The sequence below is a fragment of the Thamnophis elegans genome, chromosome 3 (assembly GCF_009769535.1).
Source record: "Thamnophis elegans isolate rThaEle1 chromosome 3, rThaEle1.pri, whole genome shotgun sequence".
NCBI classification, from domain to species: domain Eukaryota; kingdom Metazoa; phylum Chordata; class Lepidosauria; order Squamata; family Colubridae; genus Thamnophis; species Thamnophis elegans.
This window is the reverse complement of record NC_045543.1, coordinates 128,891,903-128,910,937: the sequence shown is the minus strand read 5'-3', so window position 1 is coordinate 128,910,937 and position 19,035 is coordinate 128,891,903. Positions and strand designations below refer to the sequence as shown.

The window sequence follows — 19,035 nt, the reverse complement described above, 5'->3', positions numbered from 1 at the left end:
ATTTAAGGCATTGTTATGTTTATGCTGTGTACTCTATTATGTAGTAGAACTTGCAATTCAGGCCCATAGTTGTATTTCCATCTGAAAGTGAGCATCAACAACTGTTTTTCAGAGGTCCTCAGATATCTCCTTTGCTTGAGCTATGACACACTTCCCCTTACCTGTATTGTGAAGATCAGACTTGAGAGTGAATTTTGTTCTATAAACTAAGATAAGTACTCCCCCACATATATCTGAGTATCAGCCCATTGATTGAAAGACCTGATTCTGATTTCCCCTTCAAATAAATTGATAACCCTATACAGGTGCTGACTCCACCCACGACTGGTTTAGCGAAGGGGGGAAAAGTCCCGATATGTCATGTGATGGCGCCGTAACGGTATAGTTTGACACACCTATCCTAGAGGTTGGTTTGTTTATTACAAGAGGGAGTTCATACTTTTGCTACACACAAATATGAGCTTAGGGACATTTTCCTGAGTAAATAAACATCTATAACATTTTTGACTCATTTGCTTAACTGGGTTCTCTTTATCTAGTTTTAGGATTTGTATGGATAATAGAACTTGTTTTAACTCATATTTATACAGAAATATAGAAAATTCAAAAAGGTTCACAAAATTTTAGCCTTGCTATGGTTTTGACCTCTAAGAATACCAGAATGAAACTGAGGTCTATGAAAATATATAATATATATATAAAATCTTTATTAAATTATGGAAGTATTTCTCCATTTTTGGAGTAATTCTTTTTTATATTGTCAGCATTCTTTCTGTGTGGTGAATAATAAGATTTTAGTGAGTATCACATATTCTTCAATCAGTTTCTCACTAAGGATAATGGGCTTCAACACAGCTGCTTACAAATAATGGAAGCCCAACATATTTGAAGGCATCAGATTGGACAAGGCTGAATTATATCAATTCCATGGTATTTAGTGATAATATCACCAACATAGTGGTGTTTTTTTTAATTTGGATACATTTATAGAAGCTTTGCAATACTGTGAGAAATATTGTAGGAATAATTATTAGCTTTTTATACTTAAAACATGTTCATTCATTTTTTTTTCCTTGGTGCTGCTGGCAAAAATTTTGAATCTTATTTTTGAAAATAGAATTTGATTTATGGACTATAGACTGGATACAGGTAGACCTCTACTTACGACTAGTCACTTAGTGACTGTTCAAATCTATGACAGACCTTGTAAAAACTGCTTGCAACTCGATTTTGAAGTTGCTTTAGCCACTTCACTCCCGCTAAGTCGCTTGGCAATCAACTCACCTTGATGGTCATTTGCAGTGTCCCATGACAGTTTCTGGGGGGAACGTTTGGGTAAAATGTTTTTGCTTAATGACCACAGTGTTCGCTTAACAACTGTGGCATTTCCTTAATGACTGCTGGAAAAGTTCCAAAAAATTTGATCTGGTCATGTGATGCCTTGGCTTACAACTTATGACTTTAATTCTGGACTCAATTACAATCATAAGACAAGAGCCGAGGTGGCGCAGTGGGTAGAGTGCAGTACTGCAGGCCACCTCAGCTGACTGCTATTTCAGCAGTTCAGCGGTTCAAATCTCACCGGCTCAGGGTTGACTCAGCCTTCCATCCTTCCGAGGTGGGTAAAATGAGGACCCAGATTGTGGGGGGCGATATGCTGACTCTGTAAACTGCTTAGAGAGGGCTGAAAGTCCTAGGAAGCGGTATATAAGTCTAACTGCTATTGCTATTGCTAATTGTGTATTTGATATTGAGCTCCTGGTGATGAACACGTTCAAGGAGTAATGTACAGACTGAAATAACGCATAACTTTGATGGTTGTTTTAAAGTGCAATAACCATTAGTTTCTTAGCAGCATTCCTATTGAGTTTGAATGTTTAATGTCTCTCATTTGGGGGATATTGAAGGGATTTGAGAACTTCCAGCTTAATAAACAAATGGTCCCACTCATTGTAAAAGGGAAAGGAACCTTTAATATTTCCTTTTCTCATTTCCTATTACAATAACAAACTGGTTCCCTAGAAGCCTCACAGAGGAGTTAAATAAACATATCACATCCAATGTGAAATTGTTCTTTTTCTAAAAAAAAATAATGAATAAAAGGATTGTGTTAAGATTCACTTGTCTTTTGGTTGTAACAATATCAATGTGTGCATGTATCCTGGCCTAAAGTAAAGAACATGGAAAATCTAGCACGGAATGTCCCTGCCTGTTTTATTTTGTTCTGTTTGCTGTTGGAGGGCTTTGATTTCTGTTCATTGTTAATTTAATTGCCTGTGATGGTGAGAAATAAGATGACAGTATATCGGTCTATGAAAGCAAATGGCTAATGCTTACGTTTGCCATTGTACAGATTTCCTTTTGAGAACCTTATCGGGGTTTTTTTAGGTAATGGCTGTTTCATGTCAGTCTCAGTCCAAAGTCCTGATTTCGGTGGAGATAATTCTAAACCCAAATAAACTACAAAGTTATTTACAGCCTTCGCTAATTAGGATCTTCAAGGACTGTTCAATTTTCTCAGTCTTTCACTCTTACTTTCTTTTGTGCAGTGCTGCATCAGACTAGTTTATGATTACTGTATATACTCGAGTATAAGCCTAGTTTTTCAGCCCACTTTTTGGGCTGAAAAAAGCCGCCTCGGCTTATACTCGAGTCAGTGAAAAATTTGCCCGAAATGGAGGAGAAAAAGGGGCGGGGCCATGCCGCTGGGTGACACTCGTGAATGGCCCAGTGCCCCTGTGAGTTTCCCCTCCCTCTGTGTCAGTTTGCCGCGCAGTGCGCACCGCACCATCCCCCCTCCTCACGTTCTAATGTAATGCAGGGCTGTCTTACGATTCCCCTTCCTCCCCCTCCTGCCGCTCTGCAACGATGTCCCACCTCCTCCTTGTTATGGCAAGCAGCCACATAGCGATGTCCCACCTCCTCTGGTACAGTGATCCAATGATAGGAATCACTGTGCCGTGTGTCATAGGAGGCGGGACATCGCTCCCGCGGCTGCACGGGACATCATCATCACAGCGGGACATCAGCATCATGAGGTGAGTGAAGTATTTCATTGAATACACCGCTAGTTTACTGTTTTTCTTTGAAATAAATATTCAAAAACATTATTGGTATCTATTTTTATTTTTGAAATTTACCGGTAGCTGCTGCATTTCCCACCCTAGGCTTATACTCGAGTCAATAACTTTTCCAGTTTTTTGTGGTAAAATTAGGTGCCTCGGCTTATATTCGGGTCGGCCTATACTCGAGTATATACGGTAAATGGTTGATGGTCACTCAAAGTAAACTTCTCAAATGTCCCCTTAATAATAAGGAGACCCTCTTCAAAACTCAATTGCCTGGTATGTCTCTTCATATCCAGGAGAATAGTTTTAAGTAATTTGTGCCTTTAACAGTAGTACACTATTGCTTTGGCTTTTTCCATTTTCTTCATGAGATTAGGGAACAGAGATTGAGTGGTTGAAGATAGCCATTCTGTACTATGTTGCTGAAACTTTAGGAAATGCAGGTAGTCGTCAACGTAAGACCACAATTAGAATTTGGATTGCTAAGCAAGGCAGTTCTTAAGTGAGTCATTCCAAATTTTACCATTTTTTTTTTTGCCACAGTTGTTAAAAGAATCTCTGCAGTTCTTAAGTGAAACATGCGGTCATTATTTTATTTTACATTTTATTTAGTTGGTCAAACATCTACGTAAAAGACAACAGATATAAATATAAATGTAAGTATACAGTAAAGAGTACGAATAAATGGAGAGAATAGGACAGGGAGAGTAGGCACACTGGTGTGCTTATGCATGCCCCTTACAGACCTCTTAGGAATGGGGTGAGGTCAACAGTAGATATCTTAAGTTAAAATTATGGGGGTTCGGGGATGTAACAACAGAGTCAGGTAGTGCAACAGAGCCAGGCACTGAACACTCAGTTGCTGAAATCGTATTTTCTGCAATCAAGTTTGGAGCAGTTTACCTTGAGTTTGTATCTATTCTTTGCTCGTGTATTATTGTGGTTGAAGCTGAGGTAGTCATTGACAGGTAGGACGTTGTAGCAGATAATTTTGTGTACTACCTTTAGATCAGACGATAGCCGGCATTGTTCTAGGTTTTAATTAATTAATTGAACCCTGCTTTCCCCATTTTCTTTGCTTGTTGGAAGCCAGTTGGGTAGGTTGCAAATGGTAGTCACTCTGAGAAGGTGCAACTGTTGTAAATACAAGCCAAATTTTGATCACATGACCCTAGAAATACTGTGATGTGTGAAGACCAATTGTAAGTCACTTTTTCAATGCTGTTGTAATTTTGAACAGTCGCTAAATGAATGGTTTTAATCCAAGACTACCTGTATCCAGACATGTCAATGCTTGAATTATTCTTGTAATATCAATAATGTACTAAAACAAATTTTAAAAAAACCTCAGGGTTGAAACAAGGGGTCCTTGGTGCTCCCTGAGCTTAGTTGTGTACTGATGATGTTACCTAGCTTGAGTAATGAAACATCTGCAAGAAAACCACCAAGTTAAGAGAGGATCAAGGATCCACTTAATAGCGGTATTAATCCTGCTGAAGTCTGAAAACATATGTGATTCCTGAAATACTGAGTTCATCACTGATTAATGGAATATCAGCAAAAGTATTTCCATATTTTGATTTTCCAGTATCTGATGCTAAGAGACATTACCTTTACCAGCAAGCACTCGTATTAAATATAAAAAAAATAAGTATACCAATGATAAGTTATATTTAATCAAAGAAACTATTGGAGAATGATAAAAAAGAACTATGATGACTGTGATGGACAATGATGAACATGATAGCAGTCTTCCAATATTTGTGAGGGTATCACAAAGAAGAGGAGATTAGTCTATTCTCCAAAGCACCTCAGGATAAGAAGTAACACCAGATGGAAGCTTATCAAAGAGAGAGCCGAGGTGGCGCAGTGGTTAGGGTGCAGTACTGCAGGCCACTTCAGCTGATTGTTATCTGCAGTTCAGCGGTTCTAATCTCACCGGCTCAAGGTTGACTCAGCCTTCCATCCTTCCGAGGTGGGTAAAATGAGGACCCAGACTGTGGGGGCGATATGCTGACTCTGTAAACCGCTTAGAGAGGGCTGAAAACCCTATGAAGCGGTATATAAGTCTAACTGCTATTGCTATTGCTATTCAAACTAGAATTAAGAAAAAAATTCCTGACAGTGAGAACAGTTAATCAATCAAATGGCCTACTTTTAGAAGTTGTGGGTGCTTCAACAATGCAAGTTTTTAAGAAGAGAAGCAATTGGGTCTCCTGGTTGGGCAGGGGGTTAAACTAGAAGACCTCCAAGGTCCCTTCTAACTTTGATATTCTGTATTCTGTAAGAATAAACTTGTGTCTCTATTCTTGCCTTTGTAAAAGAAAAAACACTTTCCTTGTACCTAGGGACTCATAATTCTTTAAGAGTGCAATTCTCTTTGGTTCTAAAATGTGTTTGTGGTTTTAGGTTAATTAGTGGTTTTGTGCAGAGGAATTCCTTGGGAATTTATTGGCTATTCCTCCAGTTTGTGAGCACTTTGAAACTTTATGGCTCTCTTTAGTGTAGTAAAGTTAATTAGATAAATTAAACAAGTGGATGCTCTTTATAAAGCCTGGTTGACCTCTTAAAACAGCATGTGGTATGTTCTCTGTGTTTTCCTACAAATAAATGTGAAAGACTCTTGGTATTGTCTTTATAGTAAGAATATTTCTCTCCAAAATTCTATGGAACTCAGAATTTGAATAACAAACAACAGATTTGGACGGGACCTTGGATGTCTTCAGGTCCAAACCCCTACTCAGGCAGGAAGCCTTATACCATTTCAGACAAATGGCTGTCCAATCTGTTCTTAAAAACTTCCAGTGTTGGAGCATTCACAACTTCTGGAGGCAAGTTGTTCCACTGATTAATTGTTCTAACTGTCAGGAAATTTCTCCTTAGTTCTAGGTTGCTTCTCTCCTTGATTAGTTTCCACCCATTGCTTCTTGTCCTGCCTTCAGGTTCTTTGGAGAATAGCTTGACTCCCTCTTGTCCCTCTCTCTCAATACTTCTTGATTTGATAATTGGACTGATGTTGTTCAGATTTTGTCACTGATCTAGAAATTGTGTAGTTGTTTTATGACTTTTTTAAGAGCTGCTTTATTGTTTTATAATTTAATTGCATGTTCACCATATATACCCCAAAAAAAAGTGCAGGAAAAGAATTAGCCTGGAATCCCTTTCATATTCTAAACAATAGTGGTATTAGAACTCTACCATGCTGACACCTCTTTGCACTGTTTGATGAGTTCAAAAGTCTGGATTTTTTTGGCAGAAGGCAATATCAAATCATTCTTCAAGTTAATTTGCTCCAGTTTTTGTAGGCTTATGCTCTGTGACTCTGAACATGATGTTCTTGTATATTAAAGAATTTAGTATGTGTTAAGTTGAAAGTTTTGTAAATAAACTTTAAGAATCTCTCTCTCCCTCTCTTCTACTGCCCCCCCCCCGTGTTTCTTTTATTTATTCCCTGCCTTTATTATTTTTACAAATGATTTAAGGCAGCGAATATATACAACATACCTGGTATTCTGCCGGTTCACCCTGGTTCGGACAAATCGGTAGCTGCAGCGGTGGGAGGCTCCGCCCACCCATTCAGATGTCATCACGACGCTCTGTGCATGAAAAGATAAGAGGAAACCATTACTGACCTTCCTCCTATTTTCCCCACAACAATCCTGTGAGATTGATTGGGCTGAGAGAGAATGACTGGCCCAAAGTCACCCAGCTGGCTTTTATGGCTAAAGTGGGACTTGAACTCACAATCAGCTACTATCTAGTTTGATGTCTTAACCACCAGACTCTGTCTGTCTATCATCTGTCTATCATATATAAACCCATCAGCATGTAGAATAATCATGTTTGAAAATATTTAACACACATGGATGCCTTGATGGTGGACTATGGTGACTATAACCTCTGGTCATTAGTCAAATAGGTTGAGGACACTAGGAACCATAAAAACAACATTGGGGGATTCAGAGTTGATTGATATCCAATTCAGAGACAGTAAATTGCTTAGAATGGGGAGACAATGGCTCATATTTAGCAACACCTCCATCTCTCTCCAACCTCCATATATTCAGATAGGAACTTTAGAAGGACAGAGCAAATACAGCTGTCAGGGTAATCCAGAAATCAAGCTCTTCCTTAAGAGAATATTCTGGAAGTTAGAGAAATATGCGCATAGAGCTATGGACATTCCCTGCTTGCTTCTCGCTTTCTATACTGTGTTTGCTGACCTGTATATTTGAAAGGTTATAGATTGTTCATAATTAGGGCTATGCGACTTCTCTTAGCTGAAAGAGGATATCAAGAGACTAAAAAGTACAATAGACCCCATAAGTTCTTTTTATAGGGATATTCAACATCCCCAACACTCTGTAACATTACAGATTCAAGTCTTGATTATCCAAATCTACCAAACTGAGGCAAAGAATGAGTAAAATACTCTTACATATAGATTTTAATATTTATTAGTTGAGGTTCTCTCTTCCAGTTTTGCTTTATTGTTAATCTTTAACATTTTTCAGTATACGATTAAGAATTCTTCTGTTGCCTGGACTATATTATTGTAATTACATTCAGATGCATAGTTTTCATGTATGAAAATATTTTGCCAAACAAGCATGGCAACAGCTCTGCCTTTCATTGTTGTTTTGGGGTTCTTCTGTTTTGGCCTTTTGTGTCTTTATAAAGCTATAAGGTTTTGTAACACTACAACATCTTGTGTTTCTAATGCATCAGACTTTTATTTTAAAAAGATGTTGGGAATCACCTAATAAAATCTTTTCTAACAGTGCAAACATTCATAGAGTTTCATATTTAATTGGCAAAGACACAGAACTGAATATTCAGGGTTTACTATCTTAGGCTGGCCTCTCATTTGCCTATAATGGTAGATAAAATAATTAATAAAAGAATTGGAAGTGAAGAATTGAACCCTAATTATAGTGATGTAACATCCTTTTTCCATTCATCTGCATCCAGTATTCAACTAGTGTCATTAATTTTGCTTATTGTGTATATTAAATTTATCTTTTTTCTGTTTACTAGTATCAAAGCATTTGTAGTTTTCAGTTTCATCATACAAGATAGTCCCTGACTTCTGAATGGTCATTTAGTGACCATTCAAAGTTACAACTGGCCTTCCCAGGGCTACTTAAGACCTGGATTTGAAGTTCTCATGGCAGTTACATGATTACATTTTTGGCACTTAGATACTGACCCTCATTTATGGCCATTTGCAGTGTTCTGCAGTCACATAACAGCAATTTGCAATGTTTCTTACCAGAAATTTGTATACTTCCTTTTTTGGCAAAAACTGTCCATGGATTCACTTAATGACTGCTTAACAACTGCCACAAAAAGTGTTGTAAAATCAGGCATAGTTACGTGGTGACCTGCTTAACAACCAGCACTGCTTACAACTGTAATTTTGGATACAATTATGGCTGTAACTTGAGAACTACCTGCACTTAGTCATACATGAGGGATGAGTTTGTTATAAATCCTGACTTGAAGTGAGATGTATTTTGACAACAATAAATGTAGCTCTTTTAAATCCCATGATCACTCGTAACAGTAAGGCTGCCTCTGAGTTTTTTCTTTTCATTGTACAACTGATAGGAGGAACACATTGTCTACGAATTCTTCCAAATCTAAAAGGAAATGCAAATTTAGGGGACCTAAAACTGAACCCAGGAACATTGAGTTGTATTCAAAAAATATTTACATTCTCAGGTCATGAATATACGCTTATTGTCTTCCAAAAGAGTATTTCCATCCCTTTTAGAAGTGCTTCAAATCACTTCTTGGCATTCAGAAGCATTTCGAAGAATCTGCTCCACAGATGTAGAACCCACTACTTAAAAAAAAAAAAAAAAAACCAAGTTACATGTAAACAGGGTATGTATTGTGCATTACGTGTCAGCCTTCTGAGCTGAGAAGTGTTGTATAATCGTCAGGATTTTGTTTTTAGCCCTGATACAACGCTGGATTTAAATGCACTTTGTCTAAGGTCAGGGTTTTAGACTGTCTTGTGTTAAAATTTGATAGATCATTTTAATGTTCGGTTTCTACAAATGCTAGCATTTTTCTAATTAGTCCAAGCAATGCACATCCTTCATTGTGTAAATAAAGAAGAAAATGTCAAGTATTTCATTTTCCAATTCTGTTTATAAAAAGAGCAAAGTGATGGATTAATCCCCATCTATTAGATAACATACTTTGCATATTTTGGGCCCTTTTATCCCATTTTTATTCCCACATAGCAAGAATGGGGATCCTATACTCTCACTACTGAGCCAGCTGATAGTAATTCTGGGATTTGTAGTTTCAAAAGCCTCTGCAGGCTAGAGATTCTCCATCTTTGCCATAAAATTGCAATATAATATCTGTGAGGTTCACAAGCAATTTTTCATTCAGGCACTGAGAAGACCTGATTAAGTTCAGGAGATGGTTCTTTCCCATTGTTCTTAATCCACCACGTTTCACTGGCTAAGTCAAGAGGAATAGTTATGCATTAAACAAATAAAGAAATGTATGGAAAAGCAGAGGAAAAGTGAAGTGAAAGATAAATTACTTCATGCTTAGCCATTTTTTTTTATTTAGGTCCCACTTAGGTCCCATTCATTGTTTGACTATTCATCTCTGAATTTTGTATCAAATTCTGGATCTGGAACATTACTTCCATGTTTACTGCCTTCTCAAGACAGCAGATTAGACAGGTGAATCATAGGTACTTTATGCAGAGTTAAAGCTAGCTAGCTAGCTAGCTAGCTAGCTATCATCTATGTTTACTGCCTTCTTAAGACAGCAGATAAGAAAGGTGAATCATAGGTACTTTATGCAGAGTTAAATCTATCTATTTAGATATCTAGTGGGCGCACGGAACACTGTTACCTTCCCACCAAAGTGTTCTCTATTTTTCTACTTGCATTTTACATGCTTTCAAAATGCTGGGTTGGCAGAAGCTGGGACAAGTTACGGGAGCTCACTCCGTTACACAGCATCTGTCTGTCTGTCTGTCTGTCTGTCTGTGTGGCTGATGATGGACTTAAACTGGGACTCTCTAGTCCCATTAACCATTGTACTACCATGATTGTTTGGGCATTTTATTTTTGCTTATTGTAACTTCTTTTTATTTTTATTTTTTTAAGATTTTCAGAATTTCACGAAAGACCTCAGTAGTTTCCCAGTTAAAATTTAGCATTGGATAGAATTTGAAGCAAAAATCCACTTGAAAAAAGAATTTGACAGATTCACCTTATAGCTGTTCTCTCTGTGGCTCAACAAGAGGGAGATACATACGTATCTCTCACTTTTTATTAATTTGATTAATTAAAAGTTAATTGTATTTATGGCTTGCATCATAAGGAAAATCAGATATTTGTGTGTGTGTGTGTATGTGTGTGTGTGTGTTATGTATAGGTATGTATTAGAATGTACTTACCGTCACATCTATACATAATGCATAATGCATTTGCATTATTTCTGTGCTTTTTCCCTAGGACTGTAAGAACATGGGATGTCACTAATGAGAAAAAACATAAAACTGTATTTAAACCACGTTCAGCTCAAGGCAAAAGGGTGATTCCAACAAGCTGCACCTACAGCAGAGATGGTAAACTAATTGCAGCTGGCTGCCAAGATGGGTCCATTCAAATCTGGGATAGGAATATGAATGTAAGTAATCATATTTTCCTAATTCAAATTGATGGTATGATATGCTAAGTGAATTCCTTGCCAGCTTCCACATTTTATTTAATTTTAATAGCTTTACACATGGTCCTCAATTTGTTAAAACTGGAATTTCAGTTGCTACAGTAAGTGTTGTCATTAAATGAGTTGTCATGTGACCAGAGCCAATTTTACATTTCTTTTTTATCATGGTTATTAAGAGAACACAGTTTCCCCAATTAGTTACCGCTTGTTGGAAACTACCTGTGAAGGTCACAAATCACAATCACATGACCACAGGACACTGGTTGTAAATGTGAGCTGATTGCTAAGCATCTATATTGAGATCACATGATGGCGCAGTGGTGTGATGGTTGTGGGACGACAGATCATAAATCACTTTTTCTGAGGCCTTTGTACCTTTGAATCATTGTTAAATCAATGGTCCTAAGTTCAATACTACTTCCGGGCCAAATGTTACCCAATTTATCACAAATCTATGTGATTCAGTGACTACTTTGGGGTCTTAAGCTGAAAATTGGTCCATATCAAGACTGGTTTGTTAGTCCAAGGACTATATTACTGAAATCTTTACATATATCAATAGAAACATTTTAAGTCAAAATGAAGACTATTACAAATATACTGCTAAACGTTTTTTGAAAACCCTGCAAACAGCTATTATATTATTTCATCATTCTATTCATCTACCTAAACTATGTTGATACCTCTGCAATGAAGTTAGGGTTACTGTTAACGTAGAGTTGGAAGTGTTGTGAAGAGCATGGAGAACATCTAGGATCAACCAAACTGAAAAAACTGTTGTAATCCAGCGGTACTGAAACTCCAGGCAGGGTCATCTCTCCTCTCCCACCCTCCATAGTTGAGCTCAGACCCTATCCTGCTATATACAACCGTATGGGGATTCCTTCTCTGCCTTAGGTACTCTGAGAAGGCAAGAACGTAAGAACAGAACACATGCAGCTACCTGGAGTAGATGGGCATCCACCACTGGGAACAAGAAAATGCTGGAGTAGTGCCAGGGAGAATAAAATAGTGGGGATGAGGAGGTCCTGCCCCTTATTGTGATAGAACCTTGATACAAGGTGCTGTCTGAGCCTTCTTTGTGTAGGCACACAATCAGCTGTCTTTTCAGCCTGGAGTCATTGGTTGCAACAACTGTAAGGAACCTATTGAGACCACCAAGCCAAGGAGATCAGTCCCAAGCAAGATCTGCAGTATTTTCCTAAAGAAGCAGCTGCCCTACTATCTTAATATGATAGATCTACATGCATTTCATGATCTTCCAGCATTACCGTTAACAGACGTGCAGAAAGGACGCAGTGCCACTTTGTGTACTTTTGTCAACCACACATCTCTTGGTTGAAAGGAATTTAGCACATAAAAATATGGAGCAAAACAAGTTTATTGCCACTGTCATGGTTATGAGCTCAATTCACATGTTGGCATTTGCACAGTCTTATTTTCTGGGAAACACAGTAGGAATATATAGTACTCTTCTACTAGATCAGGAGTGTCAATCTCAAGGCCTGGTGCTGTATCTGGCCTGCGGGGCGCTTAGATCTGTCCTGAAGGGCCGGCCTGGAAACATTGAAGGACCGACCCAAGGTGCCTCTGCTAGCAAAAACAGAGCTCACTTTTTTACTTTTCCCCATTTTTGCTGGCAGAGGGTTGCAGGAGGCTGTCAGTGCTGGAAACAGAGCACGGGACCCCGTTTTCACTGGCAGAGCACTCGGGCCACCACAGGTGCCCCTGACAAAAGTGGAGCCACACCTACCCTGGTCATGCCCCCCAAAGTCAAACACCACCCTGATGCAGCCCTCAATGAAATCCAGTTTGGCACCCCTGTTCTAAATCATATTTGTTACTATTTGGACTATATATGCCACTTGAATCAATGAATTGTTTTGCCTTTTTAAAAGAAATGTTTCCTTTAGAGTTTTGCCTTGTATTATGCACTTATAAACATTTTGTGCAATTCAAAATGTAAATTCACTGGGTATTTTACTATGGTTATCAATCTTTACTTCTTTTCATATGACAAATGAATGGTTTCATGTGAACCTTTGAAGAACATTTAGCTCCATCTGGAAATTTCTTGAATAAATATAAGATGAAAGACATCCAAATAGACAGTATTTTTTTTTGCAAGCTCAAGATAAAGTTTCCATACCCATAAGTATTCCATATTTTTTTATTCCAGAGGTATGTGTGCCAGACCTCTGCTACAGAACCTGAAAAAAAAATCACATACAGCATGCCAGAAGCAAATATTAGCTATCTCTCTATACACATCTAGTCCTGCCAGTAATTCCTAAGTTCTAGCCTGAAGTTCTCCTCCCTGTTGCTAAAAAAAGACAAAAATGAAACAGTCTTCTATATAAGTGCTTAGATCTTCCATTAATGTCTTTATTCAAATGGATGCTAACAATAATTAAATAAAAAGTTTTTTTTTAAAAAATACATTAAATATATTGTTTATAAAATAAAATCAATTAACAAAATCTGAGGTTTATCTCCATTAAGAGTGGAGGAAAATATTACTTTCTAAAGAATGTATTCTATTGAGTATGAATGAGGCAAGAAAAGGCTGTCCCCCTCCTAGGCCAAGTTATGGGCTTCTGACAAAGGAGACCTCTTTACAAGAGGAGCTACCTAAATTTCCTTGATTCAACTACAGTTTGAAAAAAACAAGGCCAGTTAGTGCTCAGCCTGTTTTTTCCAGTAATAGCTAGATTGCATGCTCCCATTTTTTAAAATATAGCAGTAGACTTATATACCGCTTCATAGGGCTTTCAGCCCTCTCTAAGCGGTTTACAGAGAGTCAGCATATTGCCCCCAACAATCTGGGTCCTCATTTTACCCACCTCGGAAGGATGGAAGGCTGAGTCAACCCTGAGCCGGTGAGATTTGAACCGCTGAACTGCTGATCTAGCAGTAGCCTGCAGTGCTGCATTTAACCACTGCGCCACCTTGGCATACAATACACACAGACACACACACACCCCTACAGAGGTGAGCTGCTGTCGGTTCAGACAGGTTTAAGTGAACCATTAGTTCTGACCAGCGGCTGCTCCCCCTCCCCCCGGTGCTATCCTGTCCTATATAATCGTGGTGTGTTTGCTACCGCACGCATGCACATGCTCACATTTTCGGGTTCTGGGTGAACTGGTTGTTACAGTATGTGACGCCCACCTCTACACAAACACACGCACACGGACTCACGAAGAGACAGACATTGTGATCTCCGGAACTTAAAATATATTACCCACTTAGCTTTCATTAGCCTTTGCTAACATCATCAGAGTGTAACAACTACTATTAAAGAGATAGCTGCCTTTATACATCATTAATCAATTTGGCTATTGCGTGTGTTGCATCCACCCACCTTCCACCTGTAATTAACTTTGTCATTTTTACTTCATACATATTAATTAATGGAGGCTTAGCTACTATTCCTTCCTCCTCTATCGAGCACAGCTTGGACTGCTCATCCCAAGGGAATGAATATACATACATACATATTCATTCATATATGTATATGTGTATGTATGTATGTATGTATGTGTGTACATATATATATATATATATATATATATATATATATATATATATATACATACATACATACATACATACATACATATATACACACACACACACACATACATACATACATACATACATACATACATACAGGTTATTATATACATACAGGTAGTTCTTGACTTACAATAGTTTGCTTAGTGACCATTCAGTTACAACGGCATTGAAAAAAGTGACTTATACCATTTTTCTCACGACCGCCGCAGCATCCCCATGGTCACATGATGTCCCCATGGTCACGTGATTTGCATTGGGATGCTTGACAGTTAGCTCAACATTTATCACGGTTGCAGTGTCCCGGGGCCATGTGCTTTAGCAAAGCAAAGCCAATGGGGAAACCAGATTCCCTTAACAACCATGTTACTAATTTAATAACTCCAGTGATTCACTTAACAAATGTGGGAAGAAAATGGGGCAAAACTCACTTAACAAATGTTTCACTTAGCAACATAAGTTTTGGGCTCAGTTGTGGTCATAAATTGAAGACTACCTGTACTCATTCTTGGGCTACTCCACCTTGACTCCCTCCTTCCTTTTGTCCTTCCCTTCTTTCTGGAACCCAACTATACATAAAACAAATCCTCCTAAGGGGCTCCCAATGGGGCAGCCCTTTTCATGACATCCTTTCTGTGCCAACGCTGTCAGCAAGCAAGTCATCCCTGTGAAGCTTTCCTTTTAAGCATGAGCCCCAGAAGACTAATGTCTGGTGATGAAGTCCTTGGCACAATGCCTCTGCTGGGAGAGCAAAATCTTGATGCTGTCCCTGCAAAAAGATGATGTTTTCTGCAACTTGAGGAAACTTTTGGCAGCTGCAATTGCACAGACAGACAAGATGTAAGATGGTGAAGTACTTTGTGTTTTTTTCTCAGTCTATCCGGGCAAGGTGTTTTTCTCCTTCACCTCAAGTCATCAGAGATGCTGCAATATTTAAAAGCCATCACTCTTCTATAATAAACAACTTATAGTAATACAGTACCAGGTTGTTTGCATTCGCTAATTCAGAGACAAGAGACATAACACAGTTCCATATCTATTCTTCCTACCAAAAATAACTTGCTGAGTTCTTTTTAAATCTGTGAGATTTAAATATATACTTTTGCTAGTGCTTAACCTTTTGAAGACAGCAAAATAGTACTTGTGCTTCTGCTTTTGCCCTTCATGTGCAGGTAGTCCTTGAGTTACGACCACCAATTGAGCCCAACAATTATGTGGCTATGTGAAACGTCTTTTGTGAAGTGAGCTTGCCCCTTTTTACGGATTTTCTTGCCACAATTGTTAAGTGAATCATTGCATTTAACTTAGTGACATGGTGGTTAAGTGGATCTTCTATTGATTTTACTTGTCCGAAGGTCGCAAAAAGCTGATCGCCTGATCCCAAGACACTGCAACTGTCATAAATAAGAACTGTGCAGTGGTTAGAATGTAGTATTGCAGGCTACCTCTGCTGATTGCAGTTTGGCAGTTCAAATCCCACCTGGTTGACTCAGCCTTCTATCCTTCCGAGGTGGGTAAACTGAGCACCCCAATTGTTGGGGCAATAGGCTGACTCTGTAAACCGCTTAGAGAGGGCTGTAAAGCACTTGTAAAGCGGTATATAAGTCTAAGTGCTATTGCTACTGCTAATTACGAACCAGTTGCCAAGCATCTGAATTTTGTGACCACAGGGATGCTGCAACAATCATTGTGAAAAATGGTCATGTCACATTTTTCAATGTTGTTGTAACTTTGAAAGGTCACTAAATGAGCTGTTGTAAGTCCAGAACTACCTGTAGTTTGAAGTTGAAGTTTGAAGTTTTATTTTATTTATATGCCGCCCTATTCCCTAAAAGGGACTCAGGGCGGCGAACAACTCCAACAGGAAGGGGAACATGCAAATACAAAATAGACGTTTAAAATAACCAACAACCACACCTGTCGAGAGGGGAAGGGAGCTCATCAACCCCAGGCCTGCCGACACAGCCAGGTCTTAACGGCTTTTCGGAAAGCCAGGAGAGAGGTGAGGGTCCGAATCTCCGCGGGGAGTTCGTTCCAAAGGGCCGGAGCTGCAACAGAGAAGGCCCTCCCCCGGGTCGTAGCCAGATGGCATTGGCTGGTGGATGGAACCCGGAGGAGGCCGACCCTGTGCGATCTAATGGGTCTTTGGGAGGTAATTGGCAGCAGGCGGTCTCTCAAGTGAAGTGGGGGGGGGGACAAAAGGTAAATTCTAGTTATAGAGTTGCTGCTTTTCTCTTTGTTATAAAGATAACACTATCATCATACAAGGAAAAAGGGAGACTTCTATAAACTGCATGATCCCCCAGGGAATAAGAAGACAGATTATATCCCATTTCCCTCCTCAGAAAATTTGATTTATTTCACTTTTCATTCAGAGTCCTGTCAAAGTGATTAGGCATCTCTTCTGTTAGTAGGAAATATGAAATCCTTTTGAATCAGTGAACGCTTTTAAAATTTCGAAGCGGTGAGCATTTTTACAGAGATGTCTGCTGTGGAGGACATGCTCATTCGCAAAACAGCTGCGGTGCAACAAAACACCAATTTACTAAAAGCAAAACTTGTGGAATGGTTTCCCACCACTCCATGTGGTCTCAAGCCTTACCTTTCTCACCTTCCTTAGCAGGAAGATACATTTTTGAGCAAAATATTTGGAGCGCGTTTCCCTCAGCCGGGGAAGCATGCCCACAGCAAAAATGTTTTCTTCCAATAGAGATGTACACAAAACAGAAACACAGGGGAATATATTTAACAAACATACTGGGACTCAGAAATTCAGCCAGACTATTTCAGCCAAACAAAAGCCTGAACACTTGAGCTTTTACGAGGTTCAGCTGAGAAAAAAATCTGGAAGTATCCTATCCATCAGTCTTTCTAGAATTTTAAACCCTCACCACCATCTTACCTTCCACTCTTAAATTCAAGCACAACATATCTGACTAACCTTCCTCTCTCTGACAGAATGGAAAAGGTGAAACATCTGTTATCTTGTTGTATTATCTGCCACTCATACAAAGCTTTGCTTGTGGCTGATAACTTGAGGCTGGGCAAATAGCTGGGAGAATAAATTAAAGTCTCATTCTCTCACTCACACACATACACACCAGAGATGGGTTCCTACCGGTTCGCACCAGTTCAGTAAAATTGGTTCGTCAAATCTACCGAACCAGAGGTTAGAAGAAGTTCCACCAGTGGACCTGGAAAGCAGGCCACACCTACAGAAGAGGTTCCAAAAATTTTTGAAACCCACCACTGATACACACAATCTCACGGGGAAGGAGAAGTTGAAATAGCTAAGGATCTAATAAAGGAGCATATTTGTGGCTCAGGTTCGCAAACCAAGGGCCCTTGGTCTGAGCTTGGTCTTTTTGTTGCAGATGTTTCATTATCCAAACTAGGTAACGTCATAGTGTAAGGAAACATCTGTAAGAAAACAGCCAAGCTCAGAGACCACCAAGGACCCCTCATAGCTAAGGATCTGGCAAGAAGTATATTATTCAAGATGAGGTCAAAGGAGAAGGGGAAAAAAGGTGAGCAGTTTGGGGTAGCTGGCAAGATGCAGACTGAATCGGAAAATGGTGTTTTCATAATAAGTAGATAAGTTTCCTTAGTGAAGCTATTCCATGTCACAAATGTATAAGATGAAATGATGTTAAATAATCCATTTATTCTTTAGAACTTCTGCCTTCTTCCATTGTTTACTTAAACAGAATAGCAAATGGGGCTTGCAAAATGTTGCAAAATGGACCATTTTAATTTGCTACTCAACTGTATCATCATCTTTTCTCAATCTAATTCCTCTTTCACTAAATTTAGAATACAATGGGCACTTAGCATGCTCCATTTTCACAGTTAGCATGTATATCCCCCCCCCCCAAAAAAAAAACTGACAACCTAAAGAAGTATAGGTTACCACTCCAATGCTATTGCCATGTTGGATGTACTGTACCGTGTTTCCCCCCAAATAAGACAGGGTCTTATTTTCTTAGGATCACTGAAATAAGCGCTTGGCCTTATTTTCGGGGAGGTCTTATTATTTTTGAGGTGCAGGAGGCGGCGATCATGGTCACCTCATGGTTGCTACTGTGTTGCAATATTTTCTGGGGAGGGCTTATTTAGCGCAGGCGCTCAAAAGTCCAATTGGGCTTATTATCTGGGGAGGCCTTTTTTAGATATTACTGTGCCAGTGCAAAAAATTTTGTAGTTTCAAGTATTTTGTTTGTTTTTAATACTTAAATGTAACAACAGGAACTGAATAAAATACAGATAATTAAACCAAAAGCTGGATTTTGGGGGGAAATGCTGTTGGATGATTTTCTCAATTGCTCTAAAATAAAAGTGTCAAAGTCGCGGCATCGCAGCGGCATCACGTGACGTATCAGGAGTTTTTCCCCCTTCGCTAAATGGGTGTGGGTGTGGCCAGCATGTGACGCATCTGGTTCGGGGCCACAGGTTTGATAGACTTGCTCTAAAACATTCAACCCAAAAGAATGAATGATTGGACATTGCCATCAATTTGCACAATCAACTGAGCCATGATGGCACAGTGGATATAATGCAGTATTGTAGACTGATTACTGTTCACAGTCAGGAGTTCAATTCTGACTAGCTCAAGGGTGACTCAGTCGTCCATCCTTCCAAGGATAACCCAGATTGTTGGGGGCAATACGCTGACTCTGTAAACTCC

At 39.0% G+C, this 19,035-nt stretch overlaps 1 protein-coding gene across 2 annotated transcripts in view; it reads left to right on the top strand.

Moving 5' to 3' along the window:
• The window catches only part of WDR70 (WD repeat domain 70), a 129,992-nt gene that overhangs the window by 60,726 nt on the left and 50,231 nt on the right, over positions 1 to 19,035 (top strand). For both annotated transcript variants that reach the window (XM_032214340.1, XM_032214338.1), the window contains exon 10: positions 10,562 to 10,736. In XM_032214340.1, the coding sequence (XP_032070231.1) occupies positions 10,562 to 10,736 (175 nt within the window). The remainder of the gene's footprint in view (positions 1 to 10,561; positions 10,737 to 19,035) is intronic.